Genomic DNA, 19,271 nt, shown 5'->3' with positions numbered 1-19,271 from the left:
CACACAGTAGCTCAGTTTCAAATGATGGAAATGGTAAGGATGGGAAAGATAATGCAGGTATTAAGTAGACTAAAATACTATACTATATACTATACATATATGTATATATCTCTTTTTGTGTTTTCATTTACGGTGTATAATATAGGAATCAGGAAAGCAATGGTTGGGGTTTGCACATCATTTTTGTACTGTGCCGAGGTGCGTTCCCTCAGTTTGACATATTTTGAAGTAAGACTTCTGCTTGATTTCAAATGTGTTTGTGTGTATCTGATGTTCAGGTGAAGTTCAGGCCTTCCACGAGGACCTGAACGGGCGGCAACACATTAACGAGATCTACAAGTTCAGCGTGGACAAGCTCTACGACATCCTCTTCACCGAGTCACAGTTCATGAGCGACTTCATGGATCAGAGGCGGTTCTCAGGTAGGTATCTGTTCTACCACCACCACTCCCCCGACAACCTGATACCCATCATAACGGTTGTTTTTGTGTATTCAGATGTGGTGTATCACCCGTGGAAGAAAGAGGAGGCCGGCAACCAGACCAGGGAGATCATGTACACCATCTCTCTGTCTAACCCCTTGGCCCCCAAGACAGCTACCGTCACGGAGACACAGGTATACAGTAGATACCTACCATTAGCGTATATTATATTATATTAAAGCTCTAAAAATGCCATTTTTATACACTGAACTCTATAACATGCTATATAACTTTATACTCTATAACCCAGTTAATAAACTTGTTTTTTTAATTCATTTTACCCATTAAGAAACATTTACAGGTATAAAGTATAGAGTACTGTACTGAAAAAAACACAACATCAGGTTTTGTTAAAGCATCATCCTACTAGAACATGTTGAGTGACTTGACTAGTTAGATAACACCCTGTCCTGCAGGTAGCACCATCAAACACCTTTCTATTTAAATTACCATGAAAAAACACACTATTGTATTCATAATTTAAAGTATAAAAATGACATCTGCATATATTAAAGATTAAAGATTAAAGTACCAATGATTGTCACACACACACTAGATGTGGTGAAATTTGTCCTCTGCATTTGTCCCATCCCCTTGGGGAGCAGTGGGCAGCAGCGGCGCCGCGCCCGGGAATCATTTTGGTGATTTAACCCCCAACTCCATCCCTATGTTGCTGAGTGCCAAGCAGGGAGGTTATGGGTCCCATTTTTATAGTCTTTGGTATGACTCGGCTGGGATTTGAACTCCAACCTACCGATCTCAGGGAGGGCGGAGAACTACTGTACTCCACAGTAACTCTCCCAATTAATCATCAAAGTGAGTTGCACAATTTGAAGTTCAACCACAATTTTCCTTGAAAATTTGCCTCAAACGTCAAAACTTAGTTTTAAAAATCATACCAGTGATGGCAAAGAAAAAAAAAAGTATTATGATTACCATAGAACCAGAAATATTACTTAGTGCAATACAGGAAAGGGTCTTGCTGCTGAGTACAATATGAGCAATACAATTAAAGGAGCCATATGTAAAAAAAATTGGCCAGAAATGGTACTGCAATCACAGCCAAAAATTCTGTAGTCCCCTCCCCCTCTCCCTGACTGAGGTTGCCAGATACGCAGCCGAATCCAGCTTGATCGACTGGGCTACTCCAAGGAACTTAAAGCTTCCACTGCCTCTTACTAGGGGTTGAGGTGCTGGGACCATAATAGCTGAATAGACAAGTGTTTTGTCAAAAACAAATCTCTAACCAATACATTTTACACAGAAATTAGGCTATTTTCAAGAAAAAGTATGTCATGCCTGCGTACAATATCACAACAAATGGCAATCATATGGTTATTGTCAGTACTATCAGAAAATAAAGACTAAAACAAACTACAACCAACGCTAGCAATGGTTAAACTTGTGAAAATAAGTAGAGCATGCTAAGCAACCTAATTAACCTAATTATTGTGTTGAAATCTGGGGTAACAATTACAAATCAAACATCAACTCTATATTCTTACTTCAAAAGAAAGCGATTAGAATTGTAAATTATGCGGATTATCATGACCATACCAATGCTCTGTTTATTCATTTAAAAACATTAAAACTGCACGATCTTGTTGACCTCAACACTGCTATTGTGACGTACAAAGCTCATAACCACATGCTGCCTCGGTGTCTACAGGAGAGGTTCAAACCCAGAGAGAATCCCTATGACCTCAGAGGTTCAGCTGTCTTTCAGAAAGCAAACATAAGAACAAGCTTAAAAAGTAGATGTGTTTCTGTCAGGGGGGTTCAACTGTGGAACAGCTTGGAAGATTCCTTAAAATGTTCCAGTTCCATTCACACATTTAAAAAACACTTTAAGACCAATGTCTTGAAAAAAGATATCACTCTTGAATCAACACCGTAGTTAATACTATGATCAATGTTAATTAAAAACTAAATGTGAGATATAAATAATAATGGAAGTATAATTGTTTGAATATAGTATATAATTGGTGCAAAGGTTTAACACATGTACAAGGATATTTCACATGCCTTTACTGTGTATATAATTTAACTGCGTTTACGTTGTGTGTAATGTGTATTCATAATATGTTGTACAAAGGACATTTCATAATTTTCGGAAGTTCATCTTGTACTTGACATTGTTTATAGGGTTAGGCGCAATAAGTGTTCAACTTCAGCCTAAACCCTTTCGGGCTGCAACATTTTCTTTTTCAATCTATGAATGTACAACTGTTTGTTTATTTTGTTGACCATTGACCGAAGAAGAAGAATAAACTAAACTAAACTAAACTAATGTAAGCCCAAAACTAAATAGGAGACATTTTACCAAGGTATGCCTCGAGGCTACTGTTTCAAACGTTTCAGATTGCCATATAACTTGGTACATGTAGTCCACAATATGCAAAACACGAATGAGGAATTATTTTATCATGTGATTTGGTGGTCTCTATACGTTTCACATTGCCACAACAGCCGTGCTAATGTTGGAACCCATTTCCTCAGCGTATCAGCATATTGAGAACGAGATAGGCACTGACACGACCCATATCCGAAAATATATTTTGTCCTGTCAGTTCAATTACATACCAAATGTCAATTTCCATTTATTACAAGTAATAAGAAAACGTAAATGCCTTACTTGCCTATCAAGGAGGAAATTAGCAAGTTTGGCGTCAGATGAAAAAGTTTTCCCCGCCTTCTATCGTCTCCATCTTTTCAAGGCATCCCCAATACAAATCCTTGTTTTGTTCCTGGCTTTGTCATGAATAGGTTGAGAATTGTCAGTCTAAGGTGCGTATAAAATATAAAAAAGCTCACATGCTAATGCTAGTGTGCTAATGTTTTAATGTTAGCATACTAACAGTGCCAAGTACAAAGTTATATGACTCTGAGGTGAACACCTGTAAAATTAGGTAAAAACGTTTACATTCCCATGTTAGCATACTGGTATGCTAACAGTTAGCATGTATCAACCACCAAGTTATATGATTTTGAGGTGTATGACTGCAAAATTTGCTTAAAAAAAAAAAAAGTTTAGGATTTTAACTATTCAGTCAAATTCTGGAAGAAAAAAAAAGAACTGTAAAGAAAAGACCGGAGAGACTACTGGTATGTAATTACTATTCTTGGTCCAGTTGGATGTAAATTCTATGTATTGTAAATGTATTATTTACCAAGCATTGAATGGTCACTGCTAATAGTGTTTGATGCTATCCCTCTTTGGTTTAAGGTTTTTAACCGACCTTGAAAAGCTCCTGTAATAAATGGGCTGTGAAATAAACCCAACAAAATCTTCTGGAGTTGAGTTGATTAAACGTCCTTTCCGGTCTTCTCAGCCTTTTCAAATGCAGGCGGACAAAAGTTAGCATGTGTCATGTACCAGGTTGTGTATGACCCTGGGGTGTATGCCTGTAAAATTAGCTAAAAAAAAATTTAAAAAGTTAGTACGCTAATGTTAGCATGCCAACAGTTAACATGTGTCAAGTACCAAGTTATATAATTCTGAGGTGGATCCTTGAAAAATTGGCTTGAAAAGTTAGCATGCTAGTAATCAATGTGTCAAGTTAAATATGACCCATTACAAAAAAAGTTAAAGTACCACTGATAATCACACACACTAGGTGTGGTGAAATTACCCTCTGCATTTGACCCATCCCCTTGTTCCACCCCCTGGGAGGTGAGGGAAGCAGTGAGCAGCAACGGTGGCCGCGCTCGGGAATCATTTTGGTGATTTAACCCCCAATTCCAACCCTTGATGCTGGGTGCCAAGCAGGGAGGTAATGGGTCCCATTTTTATAGTCTTTTGTATGACTTGGCCGGGGTTTGAACTCACGACCTACCAATCTCAGGGCGGACACTCTAACCACAAGGCCACTGAGCAGGCGCGTACGCCTGGCTAAAAAAGTTAACATGCTATAAAGCTAAATAATAAATGATTTTGGGTGTAGAATACTATATTCTTTTCAACATTCACACAATTATACACTACACAACACTTACCAATAAAACGCCACTGGATGACAGTATGATGCTGCACACACCTGCCTATTGCCTCTCTATGTATGGATGAGTAGTTTTATTATATAGAGCAGTGTTTTTCAACCACTATGCCCAAGTGTGCCGTGAGAAATTATGCAACTTCACCTAATCGGTCCAAAAAATATTTTTTGCAAATTAGTAATTATAATCTGCAAATAATGTGCCATTGTTTAGTGTCTGTGCTGTGTAAAACTCGGCAGGGTAACCACGTAACACTCCATGTCAGTAGGTGGCAGCAGGTAGTTAATTGCTTTGTAAAAGTCGGAATATGGTGGGTGAGATGAGGATGGTTTGTTGTGATCTCGATATGTAGACCACAGCGGGAGGCAGTGTGCAGGTAAAAAGGTACGTAATGCTTAAACCAAAAATGAACAAAAGAGAAAGGAAAAGGCAATGGCTATGCAAAACGAAAATAAAACTGAACTGGCTACAAAGTAAACAGAAACAGAATGCTGGACGACAGCAAAAACTTACGGCGTCCACAAAGTACATCCGTACATGACAATCAACAATGTCCACACAAAGAAGGATAGCAACAACTTAAATAGCCTTGCTTGCTAACTCAAAGCAGGTGTGCGGAATAGTGCTCAAAGGAAGACATGAAACTGCTACAGGAAAACACCAACAAAACAGGAAGGGCCACCAAAATAACAGCGCAAGACAAGAGCTAAAGCACTACACACAGGAACACACTAACAAACTAAAAAAAAACATGAGAACCTCGTGGAGTTTCAGTTTTTAACGTTTTCTGCTGGTGGTGTGCCTCCGGATTTGTTTATGAAAAAAATGTGCCTTACCTCAAAAAAGTTGGAAAAACACTGATATAGAGTGGTTAACTTTTCTTTGCGTATTCTCAAACTGTCGCCATTTTGTTTATTTATTTTTGACGTGTGACCTATTTAGAAGTCAATCTAAGTCAATCACGGGAAAAGACGGTGGAGGTTGAATCCCACATGATCCCTTTTCAGACTCTGTACAAGGCCAGTCAGGAGAGTGAGTGCTACATCATCGACGCCGAGGTGATCACGCATGACGTGCCCTACCACGACTACTTCTACACCCTCAACCGCTACATGCTCACCCGGGTGGCCAAGAACAAGTGTCGTTTACGGTGAGGGGATGCAGAACACACTTACGTTTGTTTTGTTATTATCATTATTATCATTGTTGTTGTTATCACTATGTCACCTGCCAGGGTATCGACAGAGCTGCGCTTCAGGAAGCAGCCGTGGGGGCTGGTGAAGGGCTTCATAGAGAAGAACTTCTGGAGTGGGCTGGAGGAGAACTTTCGCCATCTTGGTAGTTTTCTGACTCGTTTATGAAATATTGGGCTTTTCCCTGCAGGAACATGAAATTAACAGACTAGAGATGTCCGATAATGGCTTTTTTGCTGATATCCGATATTCCAATATTGTCCAACTCTTGATTACCGATTCCGATATCAACCGATACCGATATATACAGTCGTGGAATTAAAACATTATTATGCTTAATTTTGTTGTGATGCCCCGTTGGATGCATTAAACAATGTAACAAGGTTTTCCAAAATAAATCAACTCAAATTATGGGAAAAAATGCCAACATGGCACTGCCATATTTATTATTGAAGTCACAAAGTGCATTATTATTTTTAACATGCCTCAAAACAGCAGCTTGGAATTTGGGACATGCTCTACCTGAGAGAGCATGAGGAGGTTGAGGTGGGCGGAGTGGGGGGGGTTGAGGTGGAGGGTGTAGGGGGTTGCGGAGGTGTATATTGTAGCGTCCCGGAAGAGTTAGTGCTGCAAGGGGTTCTGGGTATTTGTTCTGTTGTGTTTATGTTGTGTTACGGTGCGGATGTTCTCCCAAAATGTGTTTGTCATTCTTGTTTGGTGTGGGTTCACAGTGTGGCGCATATTTGTAACAGTGTTAAAGTTGTTTATACGGACACCCTCAGTGTGACCTGTATGGCTGTTGACCAAGTATGCATTGCATTCACTTGTGTGTCTGAAAAGCCGTCAATATTATGTGATTGGGCCGGCACGCAAGAGCAGTGCCTTTAAGGTTTATGGCGCTCTGTACTTCTCCCTACGTCCGTGTACCACTCCGTACAGCGGCGTTTTAAAAAGTCATACATTTTACTTTTTGAAACCAATACCGATAATTTCCGATAATACATTTTAAAGCATTTATCGGCCGATAATATCGGCAGTCCGATATTATCGGACATCTCTAGAACATACCCATTACAGTGTCTACATCGTGCTCTTCTTGTCTCAGAACTGGAGCTTTCCAAGCTGGAGGACATGCTCACCGAGTCCCATCAGCTCTCCCCGAAAGCTAACAAGGTGGTGAAGAACGCCACGGTGAGGCGGAAGAAGAGGCCCACACCCCACATGCGTAGCCAGCATATGGACGAGGCGCTCAGTCCCGTCACCACGCCGACGGACGAGGATGTCATCCAGCGCATCAAACAAGTGGCGGGCTCCACGCAGACCCGGCATCAGAGTCCGCAGCACTGCCACCTGCCGGGAGGCTTTGCTTTGTACAGCATCTCCAAATTGCTGCTTATCATCAGCTTTGTGTAAGAAGACACTTATCACATCATGTACTAGCAATAGATAATATACACATATTGGACGCTTCATTAGGTACACTCTCATTATCAAATATGATGTCCTCTTGCATCGGGTTCACATAAGTACCGAATTTGTACTTTTACAGTTGTTGTTTATTGAGTATGTTATAGTCAGCTCCACATCATACATGTAGTACATAATATACATATATATCTCCAGTGAACAGTCTTGTGCTCAATGGCAACTACTGCCCCCTACAGGCGTGTAGTGTTAATGTTTACGATCACTTCAATGCTTTGGTTGATACAACTCATTATAGCAGGGATGTCAAACTCGTTTTCATTGAGGGCCACATGGCAGTTATGGCTGCCATCAGAGGGCCGCTTGTAACAGCGAATAATGTATGAATATGCCTCTGGATTTCATGATTAATTATATATTTTTTTTTAAGTAGACTTGTGCTCGTAGCGTGAAAGCTAGACAACTTGACGTATAGTTGACACACAAAAACATGTGCGTCGTTTATTCATCAAAGCACAAGCAAGAATGAACGCTTTCATCACAAACTCAAATATCGCGGGAACAACAAACCCCCACCATTGTGAGAATCTACTGACGGCCACTTAAAGGGGCTGCGCCGAATTACTCGGTCTTAACTGCACACAAAGAACAACATTGTCATGTACACAATAGAACAGTACGGTGAATGATAATGACAAAGTCAAATAACAGGTGTGGTGAATTATGTCCTTAAATCAACCGCTACACACGTCCCCCCAGAATTCGCCATCACAAAGGAAAACAAACTGTCAATGGACAGGGGCACGGACGGGCCGACCAGACCGTGTGCGCCGGACTGGTACAAACGCCGGGGAGTCAGTAGGGGGGACTGGAAGGGTACCTGTACTGTCTAAGGTCCCGGGGGCCTGCGTAGAAGGATGCATAACATTATCATGGGGCCTAGGTAGAACGGGCGGACGACTCCGGCGCGGGGGTACGGCCGTGGTAACCGGCTGACTAAGATCCAAGTGGGCCGCTTTCAGCCGGTCCACCGTGATCTTTTCAGACCGACCCCCGATGTCCAACAGAAAATGCTTATCTCCGCTCTCTAGGACGCGAAATGGCCCATCGTAAGGAGGCTGCAGGTGACCGCGGTGGGCGTCGTGGCGGACAAAAACAAACGCTGCTCCCCTCAAGGAAGCGGGAACATGAGACGGCGTAAGGCCGTGTTGAGAAGTGGGGATGGGGGCAAAACTCTTGGCAGCATCGAGGAGAGCAGCTCGCTGCTTACCGGCGGACCAAGGTGCCGTCGTGCTAGGAATAAAGACACCTGGCACCCGCAGGGGCTGGCCATACACCAACTCTGCCGAGGAAGATTGCAAGTTTTCCTTGGGGGCAGTCCGAAGCCCCAGCATCACCCAAGGGAGCTTGTCTACCCAAGCGCTGTCCTTCAGGGACGCCCTAAGCGCTGCCTTCATGGACCTGTGAAATCGCTCACACATACCATTGGCCTGCGGGTGATACGCCGCCGTGGGGTGGAGTTTCACTCCCAAGCTCTCGGCCACAGCAGCCCAGAGCTCAGAAGTGAACTGAGAGCCTCGGTCGGATGATATGTCCGATGGGGTACCGAAACGGGCAACCCACGTAACAATGAACGCGCACGCCATCTCCGCGGAGGTGGCGGACGTCAGAGGTACTGCCTCCGGCCAGCGGGTGGTCCTGTCGACTATCGTGAGGAGGTATGTGCAGCCGCGTGAGGATGGGAGAGGCCCGACCAGGTCCACATTGACATGGTCAAAACGGCGCTCCGAAACCGTAAACGGTGCCAGTGGGGCCCGCGTGTGGCAGTGCACTTTTGAGCGCTGGCATGCCACACATGTGGAAACCCAGTCCCTAACGTCTTTCTTCAGGCCACGCCAGACAAATTTTGCAGCAACCAGCCGCTGGGAATGTTTCCTCCCAGGGTAGGAAAGGCCGTGGATGGAGTCGAACACGCGCCGCCTCCAAATGGCGGGCACAAGGGGCCGTGGCCGACCGGTAGCAACGTCACAAAGGAGCGTAACCCCTGTGTCCTCAAATGGGACCTTAGACAACCGTAACTCTGTGGCTGCAGCCTTCAGAGCTTGGATGTCCGGGTCGTCGGCCTGGTCAACTGCCATTTGTGCAAAATCGAGCCCCACATGGACAGCGCTCGCGACGGCTCGGGAAAGGCAATCAGCAACGACATTGCTCTTACCAGCAAGGTGCTGGATGTCCGTTGTGAACTCTGAGACGTAGGAGAGGTGCCTCTGTTGCCGAGACGACCACGGTTCAGCCGTCTTGGCCATCGCGGAAGTGAGGGGTTTGTGGTCCACAAAAGCTGTGAATGGCCGGCCTTCAAGCAACGAACGGAAATGGCGTATGGCCAGATAGAGGCCAAGGAGCTCACGGTCAAATGTGTTGTGCTCGTAGCGTGAAAGCTAGAAAACTTGACGTATAGTTGACACACAAAAACGTGTGCGTCGTTTATTCATCAAAGCACAAGCAAGAATGAACGCTTTCATCACAAACACTCAAATATCGCGGGAACAACAAACCCCCACATTTGTGAGAATCTACTGACGGCCACTTAAAGGGGCCGCGCCGAATTACTCGGTCTTAACTGCACACAATGAACAACATTGTCATGTACACAATAGAACAGTACGGTGAATGATGATGACAAAGTCAAATAACAGGTGTGGTGAATTATGACCTTAAATCAACCGCTACAGACTGTCGTTTTTACAGTAAAAACTTTACATTTACAAATTTTTACTGTAAAATAGTGTTTTTTTAATTTCTTACAACATTTTACGGTAAATATAAAAACAGTACCACTGTTTTGTTTTTTACGGAAAAAGCTGGCAGCTTAGTTGCCAAAATTTTACTGTTCAATTTACATTGGTTTTCACAACATTATGTTGTTAATGGAAAAACAGTACAAGATTATTTTTTATTCTGGCAACTTCGCTGACAATTTTTCTACCGTAAAAACAAATGTATCATTTTTCCATTTACAGCACTACACCGTTAAAAACAAGATTTTACAGTAAAAATATGGCAGCTCAGTCAAGAGAATTTTAACGTTCTTTCAATGTACAGTAGTATGCTGTAAAGAACACCGTAAAATGTATTGTCGTTTTTATTAATTTGATGGGTAGTTTGCTATAAAATCATAAGTCAAGCAGATATTTAAGTATTTATTTTTATTTACACAAAAAATGTTTGGAAAGTATGATAATATACTGTAATATCTGTTGCAATAATGGATACTATTAAAGTTTAAAAGGCATGCAATTTCAAGCAGTACATGTATTTTTTCTGTCAAAATGAAAACAATCAATTACATTTGGTGAGAAAATATTAAGTACTTTATTGACACATATCATTTCCAGGTGTTTGCGGGCCAGATACAATTATGTTGTGGGCCAGATCTGGCCCCCCCGGGCTTTTGAGTTTGATACCGCTGCAATAGAGTGTACCTAATGTTGTGGGTGTTTCAGTATGACATAAACAGCATCATCACAAACATATTTTTTTTCCATAAAATATAATATGAAACTATTAGGAATAATGCAGGAAAGATGTTGTTATTGAGTGTAACCCTGATCTCCTCTCGTTTCACTGCCATCCGTAGGATCTGTCTGAGGTACTTACAGTTTGTTTAACCACTTAAGCCAAAAGTGATTTACAGATATGTATATTTAAATATGAATCTTATTGTTGGTTCTTTTTGTGTTGGTTTTCTTCTACCCTCAGTCTGGTCCTGCTGGTGGTCCTCAACATGATGCTCTTCTACAAGCTGTGGATGCTGGAGTACTCTGCACAGTCCTTAACCACTTGGCAAGGTGTGCGGCTACATGAAAGGTTTGCACGCACACACACAGACACACACACAGTGTGTGTAACTAATGTAGACATTCAGCTTGCTTTGTAGCCCTGTAGGGGCCCTTTAAGGGTGCATCCATCACACAAATGAACACCTTTCAACCTACCCTTCAATAGGGGTCACGCTTGGGTGTTGCCGCCTTGTAATTGCTTTTATTTTTGGTTTGTGTCGCCAGCAAACTTCCCCAAACACAAATGGAATGGGCCCAGCTCCTGGAGGCGCAGCAGCGTTACCATGACGGCGAGCTGCAGAAGTGGCGGGAGATAATCAAGTCGTCTGTGGTGCTGCTCGACCAGGTACTCACGCACCCAATATTATTATATTTTTCAATCATTTTAAATAGGAGGTATCACAATAGTGTATTGGAAATGTGTGGATCCTGGAATTTAAGCTGTTGGAAAGTTGAAAATGTTGTTAGTTAGTAATGGGAAAACATAATTGTGTGTGTTTGTAGCTCTAATGCAAATGAGCTGTCTTTGTCCACATCTGAATGTGAGGCTGAAAAATAGACCCTTTTGTACACTGTTGAGAGGGTTCAATGCTCAGTAGTGTGCAAGTGTGTTTCTGTATAGCAGTGTTTTTCAACCACTGTGCCGCGGCACACTAGTGTACCGTGAGATACAGTCTGGTGTGCCGTGGGAGATTATGTGATTTCACCTAATTGGATTAAAAATATTTTTTGCAAACCAGTAATTATAATCAGCAAATAATATGCCGTTGTTGAGTGTCTGTACTGTCTAGAGCTCGGCAGAGTAACCGTGTAATACTCTTCCATGTCAGTAGGTGGCAGCAGGTAGCTAATTGCTTTGTAGATGTCAGGAACATGGTTTGTTGTGATCACAATATGCAGGCGACAGCTGGAGGCAATGTGCAGGTAAAAAGGTATTTAATGCTTAAACCAAAAATAAACAAAAGGTGAGTGCCGCTAAGAAAAGGCATTGAAGCTTAGGGTTGGCTATGCAAAATGAAACTAAAACTGAACTTGCTGCAAAATTAACAAAAACAGAATGCTGGACGACAGCAAAGACTTACAACGCGTGGAGCAGACGGCATCCACAAAGTACATCCGTACATGACATGACAATCAACAATGTCCCCACAAAGAAGGATAGCGTCCGCACAACTTAAATAGTCTTGATTGCTAAAACAAAGCAGGTGCGGGGAATAGCGTTCAAGGAAGACATGAAACTGCAACAGGAAAATACCAACAAAACAGGAAAAGCCACCGAAATAGGAGCGCAAGACAAGAACTAAAACACTAAACACAGGAAAACGTCCAAAACCTCAAAATAGGGCACAACGTGATGTGACAGGTTGTGACAGTACACCTGCTTTGAGACAAGAGTTATAGTGAAGCGTGCTTGGTTATGGTTTGAATTTATATCCAACAATTGCGAAAACGACTTTTTATTGTCGATATCTGCTGCTGAGTGTCATTTTTCAATGATTTCTGCTGTTTGTGTGCTTCGGGATTTTTCCAATGAATAAAATATGCCTTGGCTCAGAAAAGGTTGAAAAACACTGCTGTATAGTATCTCCAGCCGCGTCCATGTGGTGACATCAATTACGGTTTTTTGAGAGGTGAAGTGGGACATCACTGAAGGCCTAGGTGAGAAACGCACGGCCCGCCACTGGTCAAATCAACGCCGCAACCTGACATTGGATAAAAGTTGTCAAAAAGCATATTGTTTCAACTAGAGATGTCCGATATTATCGGCCGATAAATGCTTTAAAATGTAATATCGGAAATTATCGTTATCGGTTTCAAAAAGTTACATTTATGACTAAAATGCCGCTGTATGGAGTGGTACATGGATGTAGGGAGAAGTACAGAGCGCCAATAAACCTTAAAGGCACTGCCTTTGCGTGCCGGCCCAATCATATAATATCTACGGCTTTTCACACACACAAGTGAATGCAAAGCATACTTGGTCAACAGCCATACAGGTCACACTGAGGGTAGCCGTATAAACAACTTTAACACTGTTACAAATATGCGCCACACTGTGAACCCACACCAAACAAGAATGACAAACACATTTCGGGAGAACATCCGCACCGTAACACAATATAAACACAACAGAACAAATACCCAGAACCCCTTGCAGCACTAACTCTTCCAGGATGCTACAATATACACCCCCGCTACTCCCTTACCCCCCCCCGCTGCCACCTCAACCTCCTCATCCTCCTCATGGTCTCTCAGTCCCTGACTGGGCGCCTCGTCCATATGCTGGCTACGCATGTGGGGTGTGGGCCTCTTCTTCCGCCTCACCGTGGCGTTCTTCACCACCTTGTAAGCTTTCGGGGAGAGCTGATGGGACTCGGTGAGCATGTCCTCCAGCTTGGACAGCTCCAGTTCTGGGACATGAAGAGCACGATGTAGACACAGTAATGGGTCTGTTCTAGAGATGTCCGATAATATCGGACTGCCGATATTATCGGCCGACAACTGCTTTAAAATGTATTATCGGAAATTATCGGTATCGGTTTCAAAAAGTAAAATTTATGACTTTTTAAAACGCCGCTGTACGGAGTGCTACACGGACGTAGGGAGAAGTACAGAGCGCCATAAACCTTAAAGGCCGGCCCAATCACATAATATGTACGGCTTTTCAGACACACAAGTGAATGCAAGGCATACTTGGTCAACAGCCATACAGGTCACACTGAGGGTGACCGTATAAACAACTTTAACACTGTTACAAATCTGCGCCACACTGTGAACCCACACCAAACAAGAATGACAAACACATTTCGGGAGAACATCCGCACCGCAACACAACATGAACACAACATAAACACAAAAGAAAAAATACCCAGAACCCCTTGCAGCACTAACTCTTCCGGGACGCTACAATATACACCCCCGCCCCGCCCCCCAACCTCCCCATGCTCTCTCAGGGAGAGCATGTCCCAAATTCCAAGCTGCTGTTGTGAGGCATGTAAAAAAAAAATAATGCACTTTGTGACTTCAATAATAAATATGGCAGTGCCATGTTGGCATTTTTATCCATAACTTGAGTTGATTTATTTTGGAAAACCTTGTTATATTGTTTAATGCATCAAGCGGGGCATCACAACAAAATTAGGCATAATAATGTGTTAATTCCACGACTGTATATATCGTATCGGTTGATATCAGAATCGGTAATTAAGAGTTGGACAATTTCGGAATATCGAATATCGGCAAAAAAGCCATTATCGGACATCTCTAGTTTCAACGTTGTATTTGTGTTGTAGAATATTGGTTGGGAAATGACCACATTTCTATGGTCAAATCAACATCGGAGCCTAACATTGATTAAACGTCGTCACAAAGCGTGTTGTTTCAACGTTATGTCTGAGTTGCTCAACGACAGGACCTCATTCAACAAGCCCTCGATGTTGTGTTAATGTCTTGTGCCTGCTGGGAAGTGAATGCAACGTGTTGCAACCCACCTCCGGTTCCAGTGTACATAAACATTTATCCTTTATCCTCGATCAGATGAAAGACTCTTTACTCAACCTCCAGCTAGGCATCGGCTTGAGGGACTTCAGCTCGGAGAGCGACGACAAGACGAGTCACGACCACTGATCCGCAACCACCACAAAAGGCCGAGAGGGCATGCTGTGCAATATTGGACCACTTTTTTTTTTGTTTCTTTGTATTACAAGTCTGTGTGCAGGGAGCAGAGACCAGGGAAGAGCTGGTCCAGGAACAGTCGTGAAAGGCTAGGAAGCGTCACTGAGGTGTTGTGGGGCACTGCCCCCACACACACACCCCCCAACACCCACCCTACTGTAAGCCATGTATGCTTAGGCAGGGAGAAGAAACTACTGCATGCATTTAGACCACTTACAGTAAGTCCCCTCAGTGTTCATGTGGTTCCAGTCTGTGCGTGTACAACAACAAAAAACCCAGAAGAGGACATTTGGAGGTTTCTACTCTCTCTTGACTGTTCCAAATGGTCCCCCTAAAGGTCCTCGCTGCAGCGTCTTCTTGCAGTATGCTAGTGGTCTTCTTGTCAGGGCTGGTTCCCCGACCACACAATCTGCTTTCATAGCAGAATGTAGAAGTAGAATGTATAGAATAACCACTTTCAATAAGGGACGCTGCAGCCAGACTCGTAGGGGGACGTCTTCTTACGTGTTTTATTACTAAACTGTGACTATATCGCTTTAGAAGTGTTTTCAATTAGAAAGATTATATTTGAAATATGAGTATTTCATGATTTAATATATATATATTTCAAAATATATGAGCATTACCTATATTTATTGTTCATTTATGTACATAAGAAATGACCAGAGCTCTCGAGCTGTTGAAGAATTTCTAAGAAAAAAAGTTTTCTTCTTTCAAAAATAAATAAATGCATGCCAGATATGTCTGTGACATGTCCAGTGTGCAAGTACGAGTCTGCTTTTGTGCGATTATGTTCGCACATGTGTGTGTACGAATGTGTGTGTGAGTGAGTGCACGTGTGTGTGCTGTAAAGTGTGACATTTTTATCATTCCACACCTTTTTTTTTTTTAGTGTTCCGTTTCTGGTTCCTGCAGCCAGACTGCCTTTTTTTTATACGTATGCATTAAGGTGCAGCTTTGCTTTTAGCCCCATTCAGACTAACTTTTACAATCCCAAAGTTTTTAATCAAATGTTTTGGGGGGGAAAAACTGCATAAATTGCCGCAATCAGTGGTCATTTTTGTAAATCACACAGGAAGCAAATGAAGATGAAAAAGGTTTTAAGTCACCTGCAGGGGAGAACCAATAGAGCTTTGCTGCCTCACGCAGCAGAGAAAGGACAGGGAGAGTCGGTACGGATGCAATCAGGAAAAAAAGTGTTTTAATTGTTTTAAATGGTATTTTTGAACACACACAGTCCTAATGTTATAAGAAAAGTAACTTGTAATTTAACACAAATAAAGTGGTCATTGTAGGCTGACGAAATTGACTGTTGCAAGTAAAAAATGTGTAATGTTTAAAAGTAGTAATTTTAAGTGAAAACTTGGCAGTAATAACACAAAAAAGACACACTCATTAATTTACTTTCCATGTGACCAAAAAGGTTACATTAACATGTAACATGCCGAATGTACTTTTAAAAAAAAATTAAAAAGTGGTAATTTTATATGGAAGATGGTAAGAACACACAAAGACAATCAGCAAGTTTCTCCAAATGTGACCGAAACATGTTTACATTGTAGGAGAATAAAGTTGTAAACTTGCAAGACAAAATGTGTAATTTTACAAAACTAAAGTGGTAATTTTGTGTGGAAAAATGCAACAAAACAAAAAAAAGACACATTGGACAAATTGTTCCAAAATTGAGCAAAAATAAATACATTTTACCAGAATAAAGTTGTAATATTACAATAAAAAACTTTATTTTATGAAAATTAAGTGGTCATTTTATGTGAATTTGATGTTGGGGAAAAATGAAAGACAAACTAAGCAAGTTGCTCCAAATGTAACCAAAACATTTTCGGAAAAAAGGTGGTAATTTTATCATAAAGAAATTGACAATAAGAACACTGACAGACACACTCAACAGGTTATTAGTGGATTACAAGATTACAATTGTAAAATTATAAGAAATAACTCGTAGTTTAAAAAAAAAAAAAGGTAATTGTATGTGAAAAATTGACAGGAAAAACACAGAAAGACCTATTCAGCAAATTGTTCCAGATGATACCAAATAATAAATTTTACAAAAATAAAGTCATAAAGATATATTGTCTGTACAAACAGACTAAATATGACCAAACATTTTAACATTTCAATACATTGGTTGTTAAATTACCGTATACTTTTTTCCTTGTAATTGTATTAATTTAATACGATTATTTAGAAAATAAAATGGCAATTTTGTGTTGAAAAACTAAGAGTTAGAACACAGAAAGACACACTCAGCAAATGACTACAAATGAGACCAAAAATAAATACATTTTACCAGAATGAAATATTAAGAATAGAAGACATCACATAATTTTAAATGAAGGCAATTGCAAAATAAAAAATATTCTTACAAATAAATTAAGACAATACATTTAATGAGGTCAATGTCATATTAAAAACAACACATTTTCCCAATTTTAAAAAGCTGGTATTAGCGGAAAAATATCTAATATGGGGGGAAATAAATTGTGACTTTCTCATGAAAACTAAAAAAATCTCTCTGCTTCGCTTTTTCACCAAGTATTAACTATAAATATGTATGGAAAAGCAAAAGTATTAGTTTTTTCACGACAGCGCCATCTGCCTGAGCTAGTGGGGCACTGCCTCACTTGCCCATAATGCAAAAAAAACACACACAAAATGCCACTGGTTGCAAACCAAGTTTTCCCAAGATGTCACACTTTAGAACTGGAATGATTCTTTTGTGTGGGATGCAAGGAAAAAGCATGAGAATGAACCAAAAGACATCCCTGTAGAAATGTAACAATGATGTACTGTATGTACTGTACAATGAAGTATTACTATTATAGTACGTGTACTGGATTGGCTTTCAACAGCATGTATAAAAGAAGCTAGAAAAGCTGATAACAATAACTGAAAGCACTTCCAAATGTCCTTGTGTTCCAACAATTCAAGAGAGAGAGAGAGAAAGAAGCACTTTATTATTAATAATAATAATTTTATTATCAAGGTGATGCAGGAACGTTTTTAAGAAACAACTTCATTATCTAAAAAAAAAAACCTTGCTCTTGATGAAAAGGACTTCCCCAAAAAGAGAATATTGTTCTATTCTGTGTGTTCTACGTGCTTGTGATGTTTAGGAGGGAAAAAGGAATCTTAAATGTGGAAAAGTATGAACTGCTGCTGCTGACTTGAAAAACAAAATCACTGACATTATTTTCTAAGAATATAATATACAGTATATATAAATATATAAAACCACTATGACATACTTGATGACACTGAAGGGTGAAGGAGATTTTATGCTGTTGATGTGATGGTACAGAATGTCAGCAAAAAATGTGAAATGCTTTAATAATGTGTTGTTTTTTAGATGTTTTTGTTTGAGGAAAAACTCAACTCACGGAGATGGGTATTGATTCTAATTCATTCTTCTTTTTTTTTCTTTTTTTTTTTTTTACAAAGAATCTCGTTTAAAATCTTCCCCACATACATACTGAAATGTATTATAGATTGTATTACTGTCATTGCACAGCACTCAAAATATTTTAACTTGTTTGTGATGGGGGGACAAGGAGGTAAAAATCCTTAATACCACAAGAAAAATATTAATTTTTTTTTTTTTTTTAATTTTTATTCTTGACTTTTTAATATTGTTTATTACCTACAAATTTTACCTGACAATGTTTTTTTTTGTTTTATTTCACCGGAAATGTTTTCTTTATTTATGAATAAAATTGTGATAATAATAGGAAAATCTCAATTTCAATATAATTATTTGTAGTATTACAACAATGAAATTGACATCGCTAATAGTATGTGTGTGTGTGTGTGTGTGTGTGTATATATATATATATATATATATATATATATATATATATATATATATATATATATATATATATATATATATATATATATATATATATATATATATATATGTATATATATATATATATGTATATGTATATATATATATATATATATATATATATATATATATATATATATATATATATATATATATATATATATAGATGTACACATACACATATATATAGATATACACATACACATATATATAGATATACACATACACATATATATATATATATATATATATATATATATATATATATATATATATATATATATATACACATATGTGTGTCTATATAGTAACATATACATATATCTACTGTATATATATATATATATATATATATATATATATATATATATATATATATATATATATATATATATACACACATATGTGTGTCTATATAGTAACATACATATATATGTATACATATATACATTTATATATATATATGTATATACGCAGTATATATAAATATATATATGTATACACACATATATAAATGTATATATATGTATACATATATGTATATGTTACTATATAGACACATATATGTGTATACATACAATATGTATATATATATGTATTTATATATGTGTGTGTATATATATGTATATATATATACATGTGTGTGTGTATATATATATATATATATATATATATATATATATATATATATATATATATATATATATATATATATATATATATATATAATAAATAAATGATAAATGGGTTATACTTGTATAGCGCTTTTCTGTATGTATATATACGTATATATATA

General features: G+C 39.5%; 1 protein-coding gene across 3 annotated transcripts in view; it reads left to right on the top strand.

The window, feature by feature from the left end:
- gramd1bb (GRAM domain containing 1Bb) overlaps window positions 1-18,441 on the top strand; it is a 373,707-nt gene extending 355,266 nt beyond the window's left edge. For all 3 annotated transcript variants that reach the window (XM_062060498.1, XM_062060499.1, XM_062060500.1), the window contains 8 exons: window positions 279-422; window positions 498-616; window positions 5,486-5,628; window positions 5,713-5,816; window positions 6,777-7,080; window positions 10,856-10,963; window positions 11,161-11,281; window positions 14,473-18,441. In XM_062060498.1, the coding sequence (XP_061916482.1) occupies window positions 279-422; window positions 498-616; window positions 5,486-5,628; window positions 5,713-5,816; window positions 6,777-7,080; window positions 10,856-10,963; window positions 11,161-11,281; window positions 14,473-14,562 (1,133 nt within the window). In that variant the 3' untranslated portion in view covers window positions 14,563-18,441. The remainder of the gene's footprint in view (window positions 1-278; window positions 423-497; window positions 617-5,485; window positions 5,629-5,712; window positions 5,817-6,776; window positions 7,081-10,855; window positions 10,964-11,160; window positions 11,282-14,472) is intronic.
- The last annotated feature ends 830 nt before the right edge of the window (window positions 18,442-19,271 follow it).

This window comes from Entelurus aequoreus, linkage group LG10 (genome assembly GCF_033978785.1).
Source record: "Entelurus aequoreus isolate RoL-2023_Sb linkage group LG10, RoL_Eaeq_v1.1, whole genome shotgun sequence".
Taxonomy (NCBI): Eukaryota; Metazoa; Chordata; class Actinopteri; order Syngnathiformes; family Syngnathidae; genus Entelurus; species Entelurus aequoreus.
This window is presented reverse-complemented; position numbering and strand designations above follow the sequence as displayed.